General features: G+C 39.3%; 1 protein-coding gene across 4 annotated transcripts in view; it reads left to right on the top strand.

The window, feature by feature from the left end:
• GYS2 (glycogen synthase 2) overlaps positions 1-22,541 on the top strand; it is a 42,372-nt gene that overhangs the window by 1,988 nt on the left and 17,843 nt on the right. For 2 of the 4 annotated variants that reach the window (XM_065674191.1, XM_065674182.1), the window contains exons 2-6: positions 251-391; positions 7,402-7,583; positions 10,410-10,601; positions 11,421-11,606; positions 21,477-21,621. In XM_065674191.1, coding sequence (XP_065530263.1) covers positions 259-391; positions 7,402-7,583; positions 10,410-10,601; positions 11,421-11,606; positions 21,477-21,621 — 838 coding nt within the window. In that variant the 5' untranslated portion in view covers positions 251-258. Of the gene's footprint in view, positions 1-250; positions 392-3,747; positions 3,886-7,401; positions 7,584-10,409; positions 10,602-11,420; positions 11,607-21,476; positions 21,622-22,541 lie in introns of all 4 variants that reach the window. The other 2 variants (XM_065674208.1, XM_065674199.1) reach the window with 2 other exon arrangements.

Here is a 22,541-nt window from a genome sequence, read left to right as displayed (position 1 = left end):
TGAGAGTGAATATTTATTCAGTTAGTTTAAAAATAAGGGGCTATTAACTATACCAGTTACCAAACCGATATATTCAAATGGGATGACCAAACTAGTTATGGCAATTTCTTCATTAGAACCTAACCTCTGTGCAAAGTTTCCATTAACCAACCTTGACTGGAAACATCTGTTCAAAAATCTTTAGTAAGCCTGTTTCAGCTTACTTTTCTGGTAAATTCTTGATACTGATTTTTTTTCCTGTATTTTCTAGGCAATTGAATGTCTAAATCACATGGTGAAATACTGTTCCCTGGTGACTTTAACTTTTATAAACAGTTCTTGGAAAATGGTAAGGCACTGTGTTTCATAGAAATGACAGTAGCCAACAAAATACAGGGAGTCATCACAGAAGGTAGGTAGGCTTAGGAAATAATAGCTTACACTGTATATTTCCCACCTCCTTTAACAGGGAGATGAACTGTTTATTTGACTAGGTAGGCTGACCCCACATAAATTTAGTACTGTTACATGTTTTAGTGTTAATATTGCTGTATATGTTTCTAATATAGAGGGCAAGACAAGCATTTGCTGGTTTATTGCTTGAAAAGCTAATTTTGAGCATTTATCCTGAAGGTTTCTTTCTTCCTTTCTGGTAATGCAAAGGTGTGCCAGAGTAGTTCAGTTTTGGTTTGTACTGCTGAAGTGGTGTAAAGCTGCTGCTGCCTCCAAGAGAGAGTTCAAGTCTTTATGTTAACTTTGTGTACATCACCATGTGCTTGGCTATGGGTGCGTTTCCTCGCTGACCAGTGCTGCTGCTTAGTGGTTCCTCTACTTCTCTGTGCAGTGACAATAAGGCTGAATGTCTTCTTCCTTATGAGGAACATGCTACCACAGCTTCCAGGTGGCTCTGTTTCTGCACCTGTAATCAGTTCCCTTTACAGGTGCTGAACTGTTTTCTAAACGTCTTAAATATATATTCTCCTTCAGAGTCTCAGGATGATGAAGGGATCCTGCAAATTAGAGTACGTCTGATTACATAGTATAAGAGGGTCTCCCATGGGGAGCAAGTGTTTACTGGGATTTCCCTGATGGAGCTGGTTGGTACTGAAGAATGAGATGCAGCTGTATGGAAGGACAAGTCAATTGTATGAATTCAGTGCTCAGAGATCTACAAGTTTCCATTATTTCCAGGGTCTCATCACCTCTTTCGCAGCAGCTGGCATAGTGAAGGTGTCTCTTTTTTTGAAGTCCAGATCGTTTTACACGTGCTCTAATAAGGCAAAGCTTTCTACTTCTCCATGCTTTCTTTCTATATTCTCTCTCCTGGCTGCTGACTATGCTAAGTTGCAACCTCTGATATCTGTGTTGGAGAGCACCGGCATCTCAATTTACCTTCTTTCTTCTCTTCTTTGTCTGGAGCAAGCAAATACAAGGTAGCTGGAGAAGAAACTGAGAAACAAAAAAGGCTCATTTGCCAGTGTCACTCTCCCTCCCCTTTCCCCCATGTCGTGTGAAAAAGAACTTGCCACCTAAACGAAGCATAACTTCAAGATCATCTTGCATTGAAAGTTCTCTGCCAAAGAAATAACAAAGTGTAATTTGTTTTGTAAGATTTTCCTCACTTTATTTGGCTATTCACTGATGGGCAAGACCCATACTGTGAAGTGGATCTACTGTGTTTTGGTGGCAGTAGGGCAAAAAAGCAGGCAGGCAAGAGTCCCAGTGCAACACAGTTCCACGCAATCTGGTAGTAATCATGGGCAAGCTCAGTGTTTTTCGTCCTACCCCTTCTGTCCTGACCACTATACTCTGGTAAAGCCAGGTCTGGTCAAATATCTGTGCACAATGTAAAAGAAGACTGGTTTTGTTTCCTCCATAACAGGAAGACCAATGTAAACTTTAAGGACAGGAACTTCTTGTGTCGGAAGCCCCACAGATGGAAATTATTGACAGGGAGCAGCCAAAAGCCATTGCAGGAGTAATGGTGGCAGTCCTGGACATTTTCCACAGTGAAAAAGACTCCATCTTTTTCAACTTCTTTTAGATGCTTACCCAGTGAAAACTGAAGTATTTAACCTGGGTAAGGGGAAGAGGTTTGGAAGATAGAATAACAGTGCTACTTTAATGGATTTTCAGATACATTAATAAGAAGGGCTGAAAATGTTCAAAATCTGGTCTGTGCTCTATAAAGATGTCTTCAAAATAATTCCAGTAATATTTAGATTCAGTATCTCCTACTGTACTACTACAGCTTTTAGACAGAAAATAGAAGAATGCTTAAAAATGCTGGGCAAACAGCCAGCTTATATCATCACTCAGCTGTGAACAGATTAGCTCAAGAGTCATTGGTAGATGAATCTTAAATATTTTTTCCAATCCCTATTAGAATGAAGACTCTGCTAAAAACAAACCTTTTTCAGCATTCCCTGGAGCAGAGCTCTGTGCACAGTTTCTTTGGTAAAAATCTGGACTCTTGGAAATTAAATCCTGAATCCACTGAAATCAGTAGGAGAAGCTTTTTACCTCTTCTGTGTTAACTGTCTTTTCATGGTGAAAGTTCCTTGGGAGAAGGTGAATGCTGTTATCTGTAATACACCTGACCTAACACCCTCTGGGAAGTTGGGATGTGTTGGCATAAAGTTGGCATAAGCACAGCATCAAAGCTCAGTGCATTTTTTGAGTGGGATGGTATATCAACCTCAAATCAATCTCAAATAAAATCTTGTGCATTGGGGATGATGCACACAGAAATAGCTTCTGTACCATGGACATATGTCATAAATTTCTGTGTTTCAGTATTATTTCAGAATGTGTTTGGAATGCCAGAATTTCACAGAATTTGGAGAACTACTATCTTCTGATGAGTCTTGGTTACAAAATTAGCCAAAAAAATACTTGAAAAACATCTGCTATCAGAAGATGCTGGGTTTTTTTCACCTGACACATTTTACAAACTTATTCTATAAATGATTCCTAGATATCAAAGCAGGCAATAAATAAATAAATAAAATTCCAACCAAATGATAGAAAAAATTATGTTCAAGCCCAATTTTATCACACCTCAATCGATCAGAGACACGTTCTGATGGGAAGGGGTGAAAGGATGGTTGGTGTAAGTATTAATTGCGGCAGTGAAGTCAATTTGAATCCTGAAGATGGGGTCCCAGTGCTCTTTTGGATTCCATGGCAGCCATGGTCCTCAGGAAAACTTTATGGCCTTGAGAGTGGCCTGGTCAGGCCATAGCAAAGAGGCTGAAGAGCCCTGGGAGCATCCTGATCCTCTGTCTCTGCATAGCAAAGGTATGTGTGGAAGGACTCGTAATCAGTGACTATCTCCACTTATCTCTGTCTCATGTGCATAGCTTTGTTTCTTCTCTCCTTCCTCTTTGGTTTCTGCTGCTCCTACTCTCTGTCCTTCTGTAATGTTGCATGGGTGGTAGAGCAGGTAAAATGAATGGTGAGTATCTCTGGCAGTTTTGAGGAGTTTCGGCAATTCCATGCTCAAAGGATTACAAATCCAGAAGACATTTTTTTTCAGCACAGTTCCTGGCTAATCGTGGGAGCTGTAGACCATTCCTCATCAGGTGACAAAAGACACTGGCAATGCATCTTTCCGTGTAACGCCTTGCGGCAGAAAGAGCACATCTGCGTATTAGATCTTGCACAAAGATCTCCAGTTGCATAGTTAGATCTCTATTTCTGCCTAATATCATCATCAATAGTGATATGATACCGTGATATTGTTTTTGACTCAGACTTTTTATTTAGATGGTTCTGATGGCTATCCTGGAGAGCTCTAAGGATTTAAAATATACAAAAGAAATAATGCACCAAGACTTGAAATGAGAAAACAAGAAAATGGCTGGAGTGCTGCAGATGACTCCTTCAGACAAATTCATAGTAGTGGTAATGCATTTGAAAACATTGTAACTTTTAAAAAAATTCTATGAACTATTTTCTGAAAAAAAAAAATTATTGTTTTCATCTTATTTTTTTTAAGACATCATTAAAAAAAAACCAACCAAACAAAACAAAATCCAACTTTTCTTAAATGAACAAAATCCTTCCTTCCCAAGCATTTCAGTCTCTCTTTCCTTGTCAATTTATTCCTCCCTGGAGAAAGAGGAAGAATGAAAAAGAAATAAATGGGGGAAAAGATTTGTTGTTGATTTCACTTTTAACTTGGTTTTCTCTGTTTTTCTTTTCTTGTTTCTGGTGGAAAAAGTTAAAAACACATTCTAAAAATAAATAATAGAAACATTTTTCTCTCATGGACATTTGAAAATGATTAAAACTTAAAATATTTGAAGAAAGCATTTAGATGGAGATCAGAACGTGTAACTAGCCCTGCATCCACATTTTACTGCTAATTCCCCATGCTTGTGATGATCTGAACCAATTATCTGGAACTGATCTCTCCTGACTCTGCAGTTATTTCTCTTTTTGTCTTTTAATGTTTGTTTTGAAAACTGTTTCAAAGTAAAAAACTTCAGAGGTGGCATACAGAAACTTGCAACATCCTGGGATTTTGGTACATCTCTGTTTGGAAAAGTTCTGTATTTGTAATATGACCTTAAAACATCATATAGGAGAAGAATAAGGTGTTGGAAGTAATTGGAGCATTCTTTTAGGCTCCAAGTGAGTATGTGAACCCTTATTCTGTTACGCAGTGGGACATGTAGTGCGTTGTTTACATAAGTATTTCCAGGGAATTCAAAGTAACTGAGCGGATATAAGCTCTTGAGGATATATATTGTATTCCTTGAATTTGTTATGGAAAAGTGTAATTTGAAAAGCCGGTACATTATTCTAGACATTGCTGTATTCTTCTCAAGAAGTCTTTTTTTAAGTTATGCCCAACACTTCCCACATACATAGTTTCACTTGCACAGTTTCCCTCCCCTGTCAATTAAAGCTTATGCACAGACATGATTGTGAGTCATATTTCCACAGGAACAGAAAAGACAAAAGCCAGTTTTAGGACCAGGTAACACAGAACTTTTATCACACCTAGCTTCTGAGGAGTTTTTACAGTCAGGAAAAACGTACTCTTGTTTTTATCTTAAGTACTTTCCATTGCTTTTCTGGCAAACCTGTACCCTGAAATGTTTTTCTTTACCTTGCTGTGCAACAGATTACAATGGCAGAGCACAGCACACTCTCCACTCTTCTCAGAATAGGAGGCACAGTGATACTAAGCAAAACCTTGTGAAAAGAACAGTAGGTTGTTGGCTGTACAAAACAAAGGCCCAGACTATCTTCAGGTCCTGAGCAGCAGCTTTCTTACTACTCTTCAAATTAATAGCTGTGGAAACTTGGTTACCTTGCTGATCCCAATTTTGAATGCCTTGGAGTATTGAAATGGGTTGATCTCCACTGCTGTGATGGTGGTGAAAGAGCTTTGCATCACTTCATGACTAGAGCTTTATCATGTTATTTAGTATCTTTCATCTTGCAAGTACATATTTTCTCTTTTCCTTGGGTCACCAGGCTGCTCTGCACAAAAATGTTCCCTTATTGTAAGCTCTGTATTTCTGCCAATTAAAACCAATGAGTTTCTTGACTAAGATTTCTACCAAGCCCCATATTTATCCCTGTTGAAATGCCTTATGCTCATATGATGTATTTGCCCCACCATAAGAACAGATGCATAACTGTGTTACTTTATGGCTTGAACACTGACTTGTCTCACATAATTAAAATTGTATGTGTATCTGAATATGTATGTTTTCATGGCTGACCAATTTGGTGGCCTTCTATGGTGGGGCTACGGAACTGATGGACAGGGGTAGAACAGTTGACGTCATCTACCCGGACTTGTGCAAAGCCTTCCACACTGTCCCACACCACATCCTTGTATCTAAATTGGAGACACATCAGTTTGATGGATGGACCACTCGGTGGATAAAGAACTGGCTGGATGGCCACATGCAAAGAGTTGTGGTCAATGGCTCAGTGTCTGGCTGGAGACCAGTAACGAGTGGTGTCCCTCAGGGATTGGTGTTGGGACCGGTCTTGTTCAACATCTTTGTTGCTGACACGGACAGTGGGATTGAGTGCGCCCTCAGCAAGTTTGCTGATGACACCAAGCTGTGTGGTTCGGTTGATACGCTGGAGGAAAGGGATGCCATCCAGAGGGACCTCGACACGCTTGTGAGGTGGGCTGATGCCAGCCTTATGAAGTTCAACCACGACAAGTGCAAGGTCCTACACCTGGGTAGGAGCAATCCCAGGCACAGCTACAGGTTGGGCAGAGAAGAGATTCAGAGCGGCCCTGCGGAGAAGGACTTGGGGGTGTTGGTTGACGAGAAAATGAACATGATCTGGCTTCAGTGTGCGCTTGCAGCCCAGAAAGCCAACTGTATCCTGGGTTGCATCAAAAGGAGCGTGACCAGCAGGTCAAAGGAGGTGGTGCTGCCCCTCTACTCTGCTCTCGTGAGACCTCACCTGGAGCGTTGTGTGCAGTTCTGGTGTCCTCAACATAAAAAGGACTTGGAACTGTTGGAACAAGTCCAGAGGAGGGCCATGAGGATGATCAGGGGACTGGAGCACCTCCCATATGAAGACAGGCTGAGGAAGTTGGGGCTGTTCAGCCTGGAGAAGAGAAGGCTGCGTGGAGACCTCATAGCAGCCTTCCAGTACCTGAAGGGGGCCTATAGGGATGCTGGGGAGGGACTCTTTGTCAGGGACTGTAGTGACAGGACAAGGGGTAACGGGTTAAAACTTAAACAGGGGAAGTTTAAATTGGATATAAAGAAGAAATTCTTTACTGTAAGGGTGGTGAGGCACTGGAATGGGTTGCCCAGGGGGGTTGTGAATTCTCCATCCCTGGCAGTGTTCAAGGCCAGGTTGGATGAAGCCTTGGGTGAGATGGTTTAGTATGAGGTGTCCCTGCCCATGGCAGGGGGCTGGAACTAGCTGATCTTGAGGTCCTTTCCAGCCCTAACTATTCTATGATTCTATGAATCCAAGCTATTCAATTAGTCTTACCTTGTGAGCAGGGGAACTTGAAGGAAATATACAGTTGTTACTTACCTAAGATTTCTCTAAATCCCTGTCCAGAGGAGCCATGGAAGAGTATGATGATTGTAAATTAGTTTCTTAGCTTTCTAGTCCTAATGAAGCGGAGAAGAATAGTCTTATGCATAGATTCCCTTCTGCGGTTCCATGTCTATATGACTTCAAACTCTTGAACTGTGAGCTTGATTTAGGAGCATACATCTGTAAGATTCTTGTTAACTTAGGTCTGATTCCGTTTAAGAGACTGAACTTCTATTTATTTGATTAAGTATGGGTTTCACTTAAAATCTGAATATGTGAAGTGATTTTACTGTATATCTTATCTGCAAGTTGGAGCTTATGCCAGAGATTTATGGCCTGTGCCCTTTTCCATTTCATTTTCTTTGTGACCTTCTTTTGCAGTGGGAGGCATTTACACTGTGATCCAGACAAAAGCCAAAACTACAGCAGATGAATGGGGTGAAAACTATTTTCTGGTTGGTCCTTATTTTGAGCAGAATGTGAAGACTCAGGCGGAAGCATGTGAACCTCCAAACCCTGCAGTTAAGAAGGCAATGGACACCATGAAAAGCCAAGGGTGTCAGGTAAATCAGATGTGCTACTGCTTCCCAGGGCAACAAAGCTGACTCTGAGGAGATTACAGTTTTGGTTAATGCTCTTGCCATTCCGCTTGACACAGCAATCCTGGTCAATGTCACAATGGGGAAGCCTCAGAATCCACTGTTAGAACAGCAGAGTCAATTCATTACAGGTTATTTTTGAGGAAGAACCAGTTTATCCAATTACAGGTTTTAACTCCAATTATAGGTTTTAACAGTTATTTATCTGCAAGTCTGCTTAATTGGATTAATGACTTATTTATCTAGTCTCTAAATACAGTGATATTTTAGTAGATAATATGACCTTACTTTGACTGTACCCTTACATTTGGTGTTCTTGTGCTGGATAGAGAAGAGCGTTCTGCTAGCTCACGTTTTTTCTTACGTAGCATTGATTTGAAAGCCAGAAAGAGACAAACCACAGGGTGACTTAAGAAAAGCACCCAACTGACAAAGCATCTCCTTCCTCAGATCAATGTAACTAGCTGTTTCCCAGGAAGAGAGGTTAAACCACAGCACAAGTATGAATTCATGTGTTTCCTACACAGTCTTTAACTGCTGTTTTCTCTGTGATCTCAAACCTCATAACCTTTATGTGACTCAGTTTCTTCAATAATCAACTAGGAATAAAATTCTTAATGAAGCTGATCTGCTGAAAGGAATAGAATCTTCTGTGTTGATGGGCAAGCTACTAAGCTGCAAGCAGCTGCAGCCTTGAGGACAATTGATTGCCTGAAAATAGGTGGAATTTGCTAAATTGCACAGTTGATAAATTCCACACATGCTAAATCTGACCTCTTTTCTTGAAAGTCCTCGTCAGAGATTAAGGACTCACCTCCACTGATTCAGCATTGAGTCTCCCAGAGGTGCTAGTTTGCAGGAGGAGAAATTGTCTGCTTATAATGTGTGTCAAACAGATGTGAAAAGCATTGAGAGGCAGGCACAAGGAAGCATTCTTACAAAGTTCCATTGCTGAAGGGCATGGCATATTTTAATGTAGAAATTCATAAAGTTCTTGGACTGCCACCAGCCATGGCACTGTCAGTGTGATATCTCCCTTTGTAACAACAGTTCTGCTGCTATTAGGGTCTAATACCCCACTGCATGTCATGTAGAAGTGTATTGCTGGATGTATATATGCAACAGCTTGGGAAAGTGTTTGTCAGGGACATTAACATTGTGGGATGCTTGCATTGTTCAGGCAGAGGTTCAGACTAAAAGGTTTAATCTAACTGCCATTTCTTATTTCTAGTCAAATTTTCATAAGTGATTGATCAGGCTCTCCATGTTGCCTCTGTTGCTTAGAAAGAGATATTGCTGCAGGCTGTGTAACATTCCTTTGTTTAGAAAACAGCTAAAGTCTGTGGGGCAGATTAATTGAAATGCTATATATGCATTTCATGCTGTTTAGGCAACATGTTCAATTTAATCAGCCAACTCTGCCTGCCTAACATGCGTTGTGTTGCTGGAGCATTCATATATAGCAGCAAATCTGTCACAGGTACGTCTAAGAATGATATTTAATAATGGTGCTGTATTTTCCAGGAGCCACACTTATCCTATTAACATTTATGTCTGGATTTTGCTTATGCATCACAATATGTCCCTTTAAATCAGGGGACCTAGGAACACGTCCGAACTTCTCAGGTCACGTGTTACTTGCCACAACCTAACTCCGTATTTAGCTGAAGTCTGGGTTCACACAGACTTCCTGCTTTTTAACCTCATTTTCCTAAATAAGGAACCTAGATAGCCTGAAATAAGTTCATAAGGAAATGACCCTCCTTCACACAACTGTCTTTGTCACACTCTGTATTTTTTGTGCAAACAGATCTAAGAGTTTTCATCTCACTGTCTTCAAGACCTGATCTCAATTCAGCCCACTGTAGCTGTAGGGCTGGGTTCAACCCCTGGCATCTCAGGGGTTGATGAATTAGAAGAGATTGAAAAGTGAATAAAAGATTCCTCCACATGGAGTATTAAGCTGCACTAGCCTCCCTGTAGTGCCTTGTTCTTCCTAGTTAATATGTCTCTGCTACTATAGCCTTTTTGATGGTAGAATTGAAGTGAAACTTGAATGTGCAGAGCAGTGCAATCTGTAATGTGGGCCTAGCTGTGTTGTGTTGCCTTATGACAGTTCATCTTTCTCTCCTGGTTGGGCAGGTAGTTTATATCAGTGAAGTTCTAAATACTCTTAGAGATGTTTAACTATATCCATGCAGGCAAAGCAGGAAAGCTGTATTATTAGGTTGATGTGGTTTTAGGTATTATTATACATTCTGATTGATCCTTCCTTCCACTCTGCCAAACGGCATCAACTGTGCTGCTTGGGTGGAATGAGGAAAGGTCATGGTACATACAGGTCCCAAACACCTATCCTACAAAATCTATCACTGGTAATCCAACATAAATGGCAAAAGATTGGTGACAAGTCTTAGTGAAAAGAAAATTAGAATTTTGAAAGAAGAACAAAAATGGCATAGATACTCTAATATAACGTAAGACCTCCTTATTCAACCTAGTCTTCCTAAACTTTTTAATGGAAAAAAAGTGCATATTGTGATGAAAACCTGAAATTAAAGTCTTAAAACTAAATATTCTTAAAGGTTGCAATTTCCTTTCACATTTGTCTTTGGTCCAGCATTATTCCATGTATTTTGCAAGGAAAAACACAAACTTTAGGTATGTAGAACTATGATCACAAATTCTTTATGTAAAATTTTGAGATTTGGTGGATGAAAATAGTTATGCTAACTGGCCGTTACATTCACTGTAACATTTTCTGGTTATATCCTTGCCTGTTCCCCATAGGTCTTTTTTGGAAGATGGCTGATAGAGGGCAGCCCATATGTCTTACTGTTTGATATAGGATCAGCAGCTTGGAACTTGGACAGGTGGAAAGGTGACTTTTGGGATGTCAGCAACATAGGGATCCCTTTTCATGACCGAGAAGCCAATGATGCTGTGATTTTTGGATCGTTAACAGCCTGGTTTTTAAAAGAGGTACAGCTTTTTTTCAAATTCCAACCTTGTCAGCAGGGCAGAAACAACGCTTTGGTATGCGCTTCCTACTCTCCAGTTTGAAAACTGTGATTTTAAGGAAGTTGATACTTGACGTAGATCAAATTTGATTTCAAATCTTAAATCTTAAGTGGTCATTTAACTATTTTTTCTGGGAGAAGGGGGCGGGGAGGGGAAGGCTCTCCTATGTGAAATCTGTTGTGTCTTTACTGTCACTTCCCCCTCTGTTTCTTCTCAACTCCCTTATTTGTCATCAGATGCTCTTACAAGTAGGATCCCAAACTCCCTTTTTCTCACCTATGGTAGTTAAGTTGTCACACTCACAGACTGTCCTTGAAGCTAGTTAAGCCATATTTCAGCAATTAGATACTACCTTGCACAGGGAATATAGATAGAGAGCATTAATGATAGCACTGTGACTTCACATGTGACTATATTTCAGCCTACCTAAAAAGAGGAAACTCTGTTAATTTGCAGAATAATACATCTGTCATATTTTCTTACCAAACAAGAGTTTCAATGGCAGAAGAGCAAGTTAAAAGAAGGGAGAGTGACTCTGCTCCCCAGCACTCTAGGAAGGATACTGTTCTGAGGCACTAGTGAGGCACATGTGCTTCTTGACCTAAGGATTAGAGCTTGATGGGAATCGGGACACATGACTGCTTAAAACACTGTACTGCTTTGTGATGTGAAAGCAAGCAAGCACACAGAGCAAGGCATGAAAAAAAAGAGGTTTTTGCAGCTGGGATGGTGGGCAGGATATAATGTGTGTTCAACGTATGTTCTTTCTATTGTTTTCAGCTTTCCTGTCAGTTTGATGACAAGCCCAATATAATTGCCCACTTCCACGAGTGGCAGGCAGGAGTGGGTTTAATATTATCTCGATCTTGGAAGCTTCGTGTGGCCACAATTTTTACTACCCATGCAACTCTGCTTGGGAGATATCTGTGTGCAGCCAGTATAGATTTTTACAACAATCTTGACCAGGTAAGAGACGTTTTTATCATTCCGTCTTCCCACCCCACTCCCCCCTCAGCCTACTTATTAATTCTTGCAAGTCATAATAAGTAAGTCCTTCTACTTTCAAGCTTTTCAGGTTATGCTTAATTTGTAACTAACAAATGTAAGAAGTGTTTTCTGAGTTCAAAAGACCTACATCTGTTTCTTGGAATTTCTGAAGACTGTTTGGGTTTCAATATTCTATTTCCACTCAAAGCATAACACAAATCAACATTTCAAGGACCCAGATGTCTCTAGCACTCCCTTTAGCAGAAATACATCACATGACCTAGGATTTGTAATATGGTTACAGACAAACTGAATTCATGATTATTTTGCATTCCAGCACTTATTGAGGGTAGAGGTGGTTAAAAGGCTCGAACAACTGCCTTATTCACTGTCCCTGCATTTCCTTGGCTAAAAGCAGTAAAGAAAATTGCTTAGTTGGCAATTTTCAATTGGATGTTTGAAGCTTGACATACTGTGGAGCAGTGTCTTCCAAAGACAAGGTCCAAGCAGTATCATGCTACTGGCCTTATTCAGAAGCACAGAGTAGATTGTCGTTCCCTTGTACTTCAAGGAAACACCTTCTCCCTCTTATTTTTTTTTATTTTCTTTTCTATCAAAGGCAACTACTAAATCTACTGAATGCACTAGAGTGAAAGGCACTCTCCACTTGTTTACTGCTGTGCATAAAGGCTGCAGCACGGTAGTGTGCAGGGGGAATTGTCTCTGCCTAAAATGAGGTAACTAACATAGGTAGTTGCTCCTACTAGGTTTATATCATCAGTAGAGTTACACTGGCCTCTTCACAATTAGCATAAGGCAAACATCCTCAGGTTACCATGTGAAAGATCTGTCTCCATCTATCACCCGGGAAAACTAGTCTCCTAAATTATACATTTGTTAGATGCATTAATGAGACAGCATGAATAAAGCGGTCATGCTGTCTGGGAGTCTAGACATTCTTACTCCCTCATATTCCCCTTATGTGTAGATATACAAAATCTAGCTCTAAAGTCACATTAAATTATTTTTCTCTGGACGGAGTTAGATTAAAAGAACTAAAACCATGTGATTTCAGGTTTAAAGCTTAAGAAAATGAGGACTTTTCAGCAGTAACTTTGTTCATTCACCCTTGATTCAGTCTTACATAATTTGTTAGTAAGAAAGCCATAGAAAAAAAAACAATAAAAAAAGGCATTAAAAATGAGAAATTAGAGTTTTAAAAAAAGAGAATGCTGATTGTTTTACAGCCTGATGCTGAACGGACTGTCGGAGCCTTGCCTTTCTTCCGTAAAGGAAATCCTAAAGAAAATTATTCTTTGCTTTTTATTCTTGTTAATTTGGTGAGCTACAAGTAGTCTGGCCAAACAGTCTGTTTTTCTCAAAAGCAACTTCTTTTTTCCTTCATGATAATCTTGAGTGCCTCACCCTTTCTTTGTGTACTCAAAAGAATATGTAATTACCTTACATCTGAGCAGACTTATCTGTTTTAGTGTATTGCTAATATACCCACAGTATCCATATCACTCTTACTGTTGACATGACGTGGCAAATTTCACATGATAAGGTACTGTCCATCCTTCTGCAAAGCTTCACAAATTCCATTGGCAACTATCAGCTACATCATAAATACATAAATTTCTGTTCGGATTTTTCTACATTCTAAGAATATGAGGAATGAAACTTACGTATGTGTATGGAATGAAACATACATATCAGTTTAAAGTATTACTATAAACTGCTGTAAATAATATTTAAGGGAGGAAATTTGTTGATTTTTAAGCCATAAAGCTTTATGCCCTCTGTGGAGTTATTGGCATTTGAAGGTACTAATAGATGAAATGGTGCCAAGCTGTTATATTATGACATGCTTATAGGGTGCTAAAGCTCTTCCTGACAAGGTTAACTTCTAATAAGAGATCAGATATCTTAGTGAGAACTTCTCTGGCTGTTGAAAGGTCAATCTGGCCAAAAAGTGAGCTGAGAAGCAAGAGAGGTTGATCTAGAGTACAGTGATTAAATGGTACATATAGCTAAGAGTTCAGAAGCTGTTCTTGTTGCTGTCTTCTAGTAGTAAACTAGTAAGGTCAAACACACAATTTTCCCAGTGAAGAAGGCTCTCCAGGGCTTCCTAACGTTAAATCTTTGGATGAGGCTATACATATTTAGAGCGTGTCATCCCCTCCCACCCCAAAGTATTAATAGTTGTTTTTCCTCTTTCAGTGTTATCGCATAATTATCTTCCTTTAAAGCAAAATAATGTTCTCACTTTTGATCAGCGTTTCATGGTTAGAACAGAATTTTCACCAGCTTTAAGTACAGCAGCTGAGATAGGTGAGAAGGATGCAACTGTAGAATGTGCTATGTCAGATATCACAGAAAAAATGGTTGCAGCACCAGGGTATGTGCTGAGAGACAATCAGGCATGTTAAGCTCCTACAGAGAAAAGAGGAAACCTCGTGTTCCATTTTCTAGTCCCCAGTACAGTCCCCAAAAAGCTGGTTTAGAATGCCTTCTAGAGAGAGCTGTACTCAGCCCTTTGAGGCCAAGTGCTTTCCTGCAATGTTGAAGGATTTAAGAGGGGGATCCACAGGCAAAACCATGACAAGATTATTTGATGACTGATGAAAGATATTTACCTGGCATCTTCACAGACTTTCTCTCCCTCCTTCCACTGTGCCCTGGGTGCGTGTGACCAGTGTGTTGTTCCTCACCAGAGTATTTCCTGTTAGTCCTGAGTCTAACACACTCCCAGTTTGTCCTCAACTGTCACTAGCCCTGCCTGCTCTGCACACACAGAGGCACGCATCTGCATGTGCCCACGCAGTGCAACACTATTCCATGTCAGTGTTAAACTACCCCTGTACAGGAGCAGAAGATACTAGATGAGTTGAAAGATCCCTTTAAAAAATATAAAGGTTTACTGAGATGTTCTTTCTTTCTCTGGATCCCACAGTGGAAAATCCCACTTTAATTCACCTTCCTAGCAAAGCTCAATAGCTGCCAGTTGGCACAAGTATGGAAAGTACAAATGTGTTCTCTGAAGTAAGCCAGTGAGGTCAGAGAAGACTTTGGTCCAAGTCCCAGCCTACTTGGAGTGAACGTCAACATCAGTGGTCATGCAGAGGCCTGCGTAATGTAGTGTGGGCTGATGTTTTCTCTAGCACTCCAGTGAACAAGAACTGAAGTCACCAGCCCATGTCAGGTGATAAAACTGGAAGGGCTCTATGTGGTCTTCTGATAGCCCTTGGAAACCCGGACCTGTGAAAACTTGATTTTCAGCCTTACTAGGCTTTCAGGGAAAAGGCAAGAATGACTTAGCGAAGGGTTGCCACACTGTGGTGCATGATTCTTTACAGACTACTTAAATTAGATTGAGGCCTGAACTGTAGGCTGCCAATACCCTTGGTTTCATGAGCTGAGGGCACATGCCAGCCTGTAAGCTATAAGAAGGTACTTCCAGGGGGACTGAAAAACTAGTCAATCTAGTAGATTAGAGCTGTAAATTGCTGGAAGATAAGAGAATCCACTATGGATGTAACACTGTAATGTTGTCTGACTCCTGACCTATTCCTGAGCCATTTGCTCTTTGCCTTAGTTGGAGACAAGATCCTGGTTCTTATACAAAATCACTGTAAAAGATTATACAGTTCTTATAACCTTAATTCATTAATTAATTCAATAATTAGTTAATTGGACTGGGAGAAATTTAGCTGCTTCTGCTCCAGCGGAAACCCTTAGTGTGCAGCAGCGCATGGTGAATACTGTTGTGTCCTCAGCAGCATTTAACAAATAACAGATGGCCTGAGATAAGAGGAGCACTGAGGCAATAACCGGCAATTGAATAGCAATTCAGTGTGCATTTTAATTCCTAGATACACATTTAATTCACTGATTTAAATCAGTGGAGGAAGGAAGGGAGAGAGGAAAAAAAGGAAAAGAACAAAACAGAAGGTGGCTTGCATGGTGTTTGCTTGAGTTTGATACTCTTATCTGCTTTTAAGCATCTGAAGAACCATGGGTAAACAGCTGAGTCAGGGGCTGCTAACTCTACCTACAGGTTATTGGCTTGAACTCTTCCAAAGTCAATGTTTTCTTATTTCAGTAACAAGTAGGTTATGTTATGAGCTCATTTCCCAACAGAAGTTTAAGAAGTCTTGTATATAGTCCAACTGGCAGTTTATTTTTTCTCATCCTCCCCGTGTCCAGTGTAGCTTCTACACCGGTGAGAGTAAGGTTATGTTTGTGGCCAAGGTAAACTGAACCAAAATAGCTAATCCAGAAAGTAAGAAGTTCTGTGGAAAAAGTTCTGAGCCTGTGGAGCCTTTTCCTCGTCAGGAGGAGCTGGCTTCTCAGCTGAAGATAAAGAATATTACTCTTTCCTTGTTGTTTAAAGGGGCTGTGTTTTCTTTGTGGGGTATTATTATTATTATTTAGGTGGTTATTGGTTGAGGTTTTTTTGTTAGGATTGGTGAGGCTTTTGGGTTTTGAGGGGGTTTTGTTTTGGTTGGTTGTTGGTTTTTTGGTTTTTTTTTTGGGGGGGTGGGGGTGGTGGTGGTATTTGTGGTCTTTTTTCACTAATAAATAAAGCAGACCAACACCTTTCCTAAACTGACTGAGAGACACTGATGATTCAGGCTAGTTTGTAGGTGAATAGACAGCTGTGTTAGGAACAGCTTTTTTGACAAATAATTTAACTTGATATATCCTTTGAGAGGCTACCATCTGTAATGGTTTTGTGGATTACTGGCCTGGCATAATGGAGAAGTTTGCAGGCTTCAGCCTCTGACATTTCTTAGTAAAACATCACCTTGATTTATAATGGAAAAAATGACAAGGAGAAGAAAAAAAAACCTATTCTCATTCTTCATTGTGGTTTTACTTACATAAGTTTGCCCTGTCAGTGTGTAACACTTTTATTTAGTCCTAGGAACATTTTACATTTGAGTTGTACAAGTCTGGCTGAATATAGTTTGCAGAATGATGAATTCTATCCAAAGGGTCTAAAAGAAAAAATAATAAAAATCCCAATGAAAATAAATCGTCAAGACCTTTTATGCTGACAATATAGGAACACAAGCTCTCATTCCATTTAGTGCAGTACTGTCACGGCTGTCACTGGGCTCACTGTTATACAAAGCTGATCCGCTTTGTTAGTACAGCAGCTAATGGAAATCTGACTTAAGCCAGGAAGTGTAAATTTCATTCTTTTTTGGCATGGCAGAGCTACAGAATGAAAGTTCTGTTTGCACAAGATAACAATAAGTGGGAGTTAAACTTGGCGTAAGCTGGATTTTAAAAAGAGTAATTCTTACATAATTCAGACAATGGCAGCCAGTGGGCTTATGCCAGAAGTGAAGAAATTTCCATTCTACCTTTTGGTTGATTGGAATTTGAACTTCAGGCCTATCTCTGACTGTTTCTGATTCTACTGCAAAATCACCCTGTGAACTTGAACGTGCCACTGATTTTAAAGACTAGAAGAGATCATTCTCTACCTATAGTCCTCAGCTAAACATTCATGCACCAAATCTATACCTTTTATTTGAGGTACAAACTGCTTACTTTGAGTAGATAATGTTTCTGTAAGGTTCAAATGGTCAGGGGAATATATATAATTTATGCAAAGATGTCACGAAGTTTTAATTGTCAGAACTATATATTTTAATTGCAGTTTGAATTTGGTTTAATTTCCATTCATTATGCTTTCTTTTTTTTTTCTTTATGAAATCATAGTCTAGTATCAGTACCTAGAGATTGTGAGCAGACCACGACAAATAATTTATCTTTCAGAACAGTATTTACATAGCTAATATAGTCTTTCCTTCTTTTCTCCTCTCAAATCATTCTTCTCTGTGCTTTTGTAAATCCTCTGCAATGTGTCTTTATCATTTTGAAGTAGGAATGTCTAATTTGGTTTTATTACTTCAGTGAGGTCATCTGTTTCCAAGAGAGATATAACACCACAACTGTTTGGTATTCTCTTCTTTTTGTATTCAAAGGCCATCTTAGTTGTCTTAGAATGTCCTGCTGGAAGGTTCATTGATTACCTATTGTTCCCCCTAACATGCTACATTTTAAGACATGAATAAGCTGTTAGGCCCATCACATCAATCGATAGGAAGCACAGAAATGAGCTGAATTTTTAACTCAGAATTGCATTGCAGCAAATGCAAATTTTAGTCCAAAGACTTATGCCTGTGGAACATCTCCCTGGTTTGCTTTGAGATTAGAATGGCCTTATAAGGGAGGCATTTTCCCCTCTAATCCTTGCTATACTGTAAATTCTAATAACCTGCTTGGTTTCTGACAGTCAGAGTAGGAGGTGATCCTTCCCTGGGAGCAGCAGTGGAACATTTACACAAAAGTAAATATTGAAGTCATTAGTCTTTAAAAGTCACCAAGTAGTAGTTGCACTTGATGATTTTAAGGGCCTTTTCCAATCTAAATGATTCTATAAACAGTTAATCTGACTTAGGTCTGTTTTTTCTCTTGATGCAGCTTTTATCTGCACATTTGCTAGTGTTCCCATTTGCCGATAATAGCAAACAAACAAAAGGAAGCATGACACACTTCGCAGACCCTTTGCTGAATGTGAACACTATGGAGCATGTTCACAGGTGCCTTAACTAAGGTGAATGAGCATCCAGGCAGCAGAGCCGGCTGCTGAGCAGAAACATTGGTTTGGGGGTGAAAAGCAGACTACCTGCACTGGTGTTCTGCTTCATTTTGGCCTATTTGCTCAATACAGTTCCATGACCCATGATGCCTCTAATTCTGGAGCTAATACTGTCACAGCCAGCTCAGCTGTCTTTGCACAGTACTGTGTGGACTAAATTTGTCTCCTGCACTGTCTCATCAATTAAGTTCCATTTAACCTGCCCTTCAACTTGCCCAAGGCTTATTTTCTAAAGTCACTCATCTAGCCTGCTCAGAAGTGCACGGGGAGGTTTCTTACTCCACGCTGTAAGTGAGGTAAGAGGCCAAAATCTTACTTTACTGGAGGAAACTGCAGGAAAAGGAGAGCAAATGAAATGTGAGAACTCTTTCCTCAGGTTATCATTGTCAATAGACATGGAATTATGTACCTTTGAAAAAGAATGCCAAAAGTCATGAAAGCATGTGCAAAATACAATCTTTCCCATTTCCGGAAGATGAAAAAATGAATAGCAATAAAGAAACAAACATCAAGATGTGTATGTGTTAAATGTGTAAAATGCTTTCATGCAATCAAAGTAATATAAGCTAGCAGGAAATAAGCCATAGTGCTTTGAATGATCCTTTTATGAATCTTTGTCCCAGTAGTGTTGGAGAGGTTTTATCTATGGTTAGTAAACAAGTCCCAAATTTAGGGTTTCATTATATTTTGTAAAGAATCTGTTCTTTGTGAGAACGGGAAAAGAGAATGAAAAACCTTTGAAAGTTTGGCTGTTTTGAAATTAATACAAAGTCAGAAGTATTTAAAAAAACTTGCATAGCTGTGTGTGTGCAGTGGTACCCCATCCCATTTGCGTGTTTGCCAAAGAACCGTCCCATTTCGTATCTTTGGTACACAGAATGGTTGAACATTCATAACGATTTTTGGTTTTGTTATTCTTCAATAAGCAGCTTTCTACCTTGCTTGCAGCATGTAAGTAAGAATTCTGTTCTGAAAAACATGCATGTGATTTTCTTAAGAGCTGTTTTGCACCGTCAATCAGTGGCATCTGTATGCTCCAGAAATATCAGTGAATTAATTTGCCACACTCTTATGAAGGAAGGTAGCTACATCATGCAGATGTTTTTTAGGGAAGCTTTTATTAGAGTCAGCAATGCCAAGTACTTTATAACTTCAGAGCATAGGTACAGTGGATTTCAGATCTAGATGTGGACACTCAACACTTTAACAGGTCAGGCTGTGATGCTCTAAAGAATCAAAATAGTTCACTTTTATTTTTCTTCTCCCCTACCCTCCTGCCCTGTGCTTTTTCTACCATTCAATTTCTGTGACACATGAGGTATGTTCTAGTGAAAAGATCTTCTTTTATGACATGGTTGTGTCTCAAAATTTTCATGGGAAATGCAGAAAATATGATATATAATGATACAACTGAAAGATTGTATCATAATGAATAACATTATGTGGTAACACATATTTCCTACCTAAAGATTCTTCCTAAAAATCTCTTTTGCAAGCTTAGAAACTCTTGTCATATAGGATCATCAATATCAAAAGAAAGCATCTATCATTTTGAACTTCTCATCTAAGATTTTTTGAGACTTCTTTTCTCGTCACATTAGGGTGGCATTTTCAGTTCATATAGTGGAAACCACTTGCCCACCAGCAGTGTAGCACCACTGCAAAATTAAGAGTGCTTGGTGGATAAAAGCATGTAAGTTTCTTAGCAAAACAGTTGTACTATATATGTGTATATATATATATATATACACACCTACATAACTAAAATTAAAAAGTTATTTGCTTAAATGTTGTTCCCTGAAATGGCTCACATTTGCTCAAATTTCTTAAAATATGTTCTATACCAACCTTAAGCATGTAAAAGTTATGATCTAAATAGCTTTATTTGTGGCTAAGTTCTAAAGTACTAAAAGCAACATGCTGTGGCAAAGGTTGGATAGTTCTAACTATAGAAAGTGCTGTCTGCCCAGCCTGTACAAGATACATAGTAATAGCCCTTAATGGAATCATCATTCAAACATCAAGTAACTTTTGACACAACAAGCAAAGTTTTTATGACAAAAAGGGAGGTCTAAGTAGGTAAGTATATATTCCTCATATTCCAATAATGGTTAAATCTATTATGGTTAATGAAGTTCCACAGTCAAATGCAATCAAAATCAGACTGCACCTAGCCTTAGGCGGTGATAATGACAGACCTCATTAAGAGTCATTGTCACTAGCCATGTAACTCACACAGTCTATTTGGTGCCCATGCTGTTGACCTTAGGAGGTCAACATTTCTGTTCCCAGAAGTGAAATATCATGTAAGACTAAGACGATTGTAATATAATTTTAATCATCAACACTCTATTAGCACTACTCTTTTTTAGACAATTGCACTTTTTTGTGTAATTGCACAATTACTCTTTTTTAGACATTGCAGCAATTTTGCAGTGGACATCATTAGTGAACATTTGAACCTTTAAGCATGTGCTCAGTAGGTACTGTGCATTTTCTTCCCATCAGGATAACATAAGCTCAGTAAAAAAAAAAAAAAAGGATAACTGCAAGGTTTAAAGGTAATTCATAAATATTTTGGTATTTGGGGTTGTCTTATCTAGCAGTTTAACTTATCTCTGCCTCTAGAAATTAATGGAGTTCAAACTGAAGTAAAAAGAGCAGTAAATAACAGTGGTGAAGCTGGAGGAAGAACATCTCTGAATATCAGAAAATATCTCATTTCCTATTTTCTTTGCTCCCTCAGGATTTGTGGCTGAGTCCTTACATCTGCCTCTCCACCACAACTCCATTCCTCTCTGGCCTATCCATGATCCCCACCATTTTACACAGTCACCAGTTTCTCTCCTCATCCCCATTCCTTTTTTTTCACTCTCCCCTATACCTTCAGGTACCAGCAACTTTGCCACTCTCCCAAGTTTTCCAACAAGCTCAGGCAAGATGCAGCATGACATATTGCCAGCCACCAGGTCAGATAGTACAGGTACTTACCTTTCATGGGATCGGTCGGATCATTAATCTGGGTCTCCTTCCATTGCTAAACTGCCGTTTTTTCATGCTCATGCAGGAATTGTGACCTCTCCTGCTCCTTCAAACTCTTTGAAATCGTGGTAACAAGTCTGATGAACATATCACACAGGTGTCTTATTTTTGTTTGTTTTATTATTTAACAGTTTGACATTGACAAGGAAGCAGGAGAGAGACAGATTTATCATCGGTACTGTATGGAACGGGCATCTGTACATTGTGCCCATGTGTTCACCACAGTCTCACAGATAACAGCTGTCGAAGCAGAGCATATGCTTAAAAGAAATCCTGGTAAGACTTCAGTTGTTTTCTCCAAATCAAGTTCAGCATTATTTAATAACTGCTTTCAGAACCATTTCAGGAGAGAATTAGTTTAACTCCATGGATGTTAGGTTTTCTTTGCAAAGACATCTCAGCTTCAGGAGATCTGCTTATTGCAAGGTTTCCAGTGATGTTGTTATATTCAGGTCAACTGGTGAAAGCAGAAGCTGGAACCTTTGTAATACATTTCACCGGCTTTTACGGTGTGAGATTTGTTGCTCTGCTAGCAATGACTGATATAATCTTTTAGCAATGTTGCAAAAATGTTCATGTGCAAAACAATGCTAGATGAGTTTTGTTTTCCAGTGCTAAATCTGTTTCACTTTCATTAATATGGTAGAGATCAGAAGGCAAAAACCAAACTGTAAATCAGTACAGTTCATTTCCTTGTCTCTCTCACAGCTAGGTGTGAGATCATTGTGATCCTAGGACCTAACCATGAGAAGTTTCATAAACAGATATAATATTTCCTACTAGACCAACCAGTACAGTTCGAAAAAACAGTTGAGATGCGCCCAATGGTTTGTCTGACATTTCCCTTTCTATTACTCTCGTAAAATATGGGACCTACCAATAAAACTGGTTGTGTTCCATGTGTTGGGTTTAAATGAGGTCATGATTCCAGTTTGGTGTGTCACTAAAGTTCTTTTGAAATCAGCACAGTGTTTTATAAGGATAAGCCACAGTCCAAGGGTAAGCATCATGGATGAAACACAACAATTTTGATTCTATTTAGCAGGTGTGTTCACACCTTAGTTGGTTATTTTAAGTATAACAATGCTCAAATGACTTTGGGGTTTATTTTATTTGCTTGCTCTTTGTAGACTTTTTTTTAAATGCGAATTGCAGTGCTAATCATAGTTTGGGACTGTTATCCTTTTTAACCTTCA

This window comes from Lathamus discolor, chromosome 1 (assembly GCF_037157495.1).
Source record: "Lathamus discolor isolate bLatDis1 chromosome 1, bLatDis1.hap1, whole genome shotgun sequence".
Lineage (NCBI taxonomy): Eukaryota > Metazoa > Chordata > Aves > Psittaciformes > Psittacidae > Lathamus > Lathamus discolor.
The sequence above is the reverse complement of the archived record's forward strand: the minus strand, read 5'-3'. Positions and strand labels throughout refer to the sequence as shown.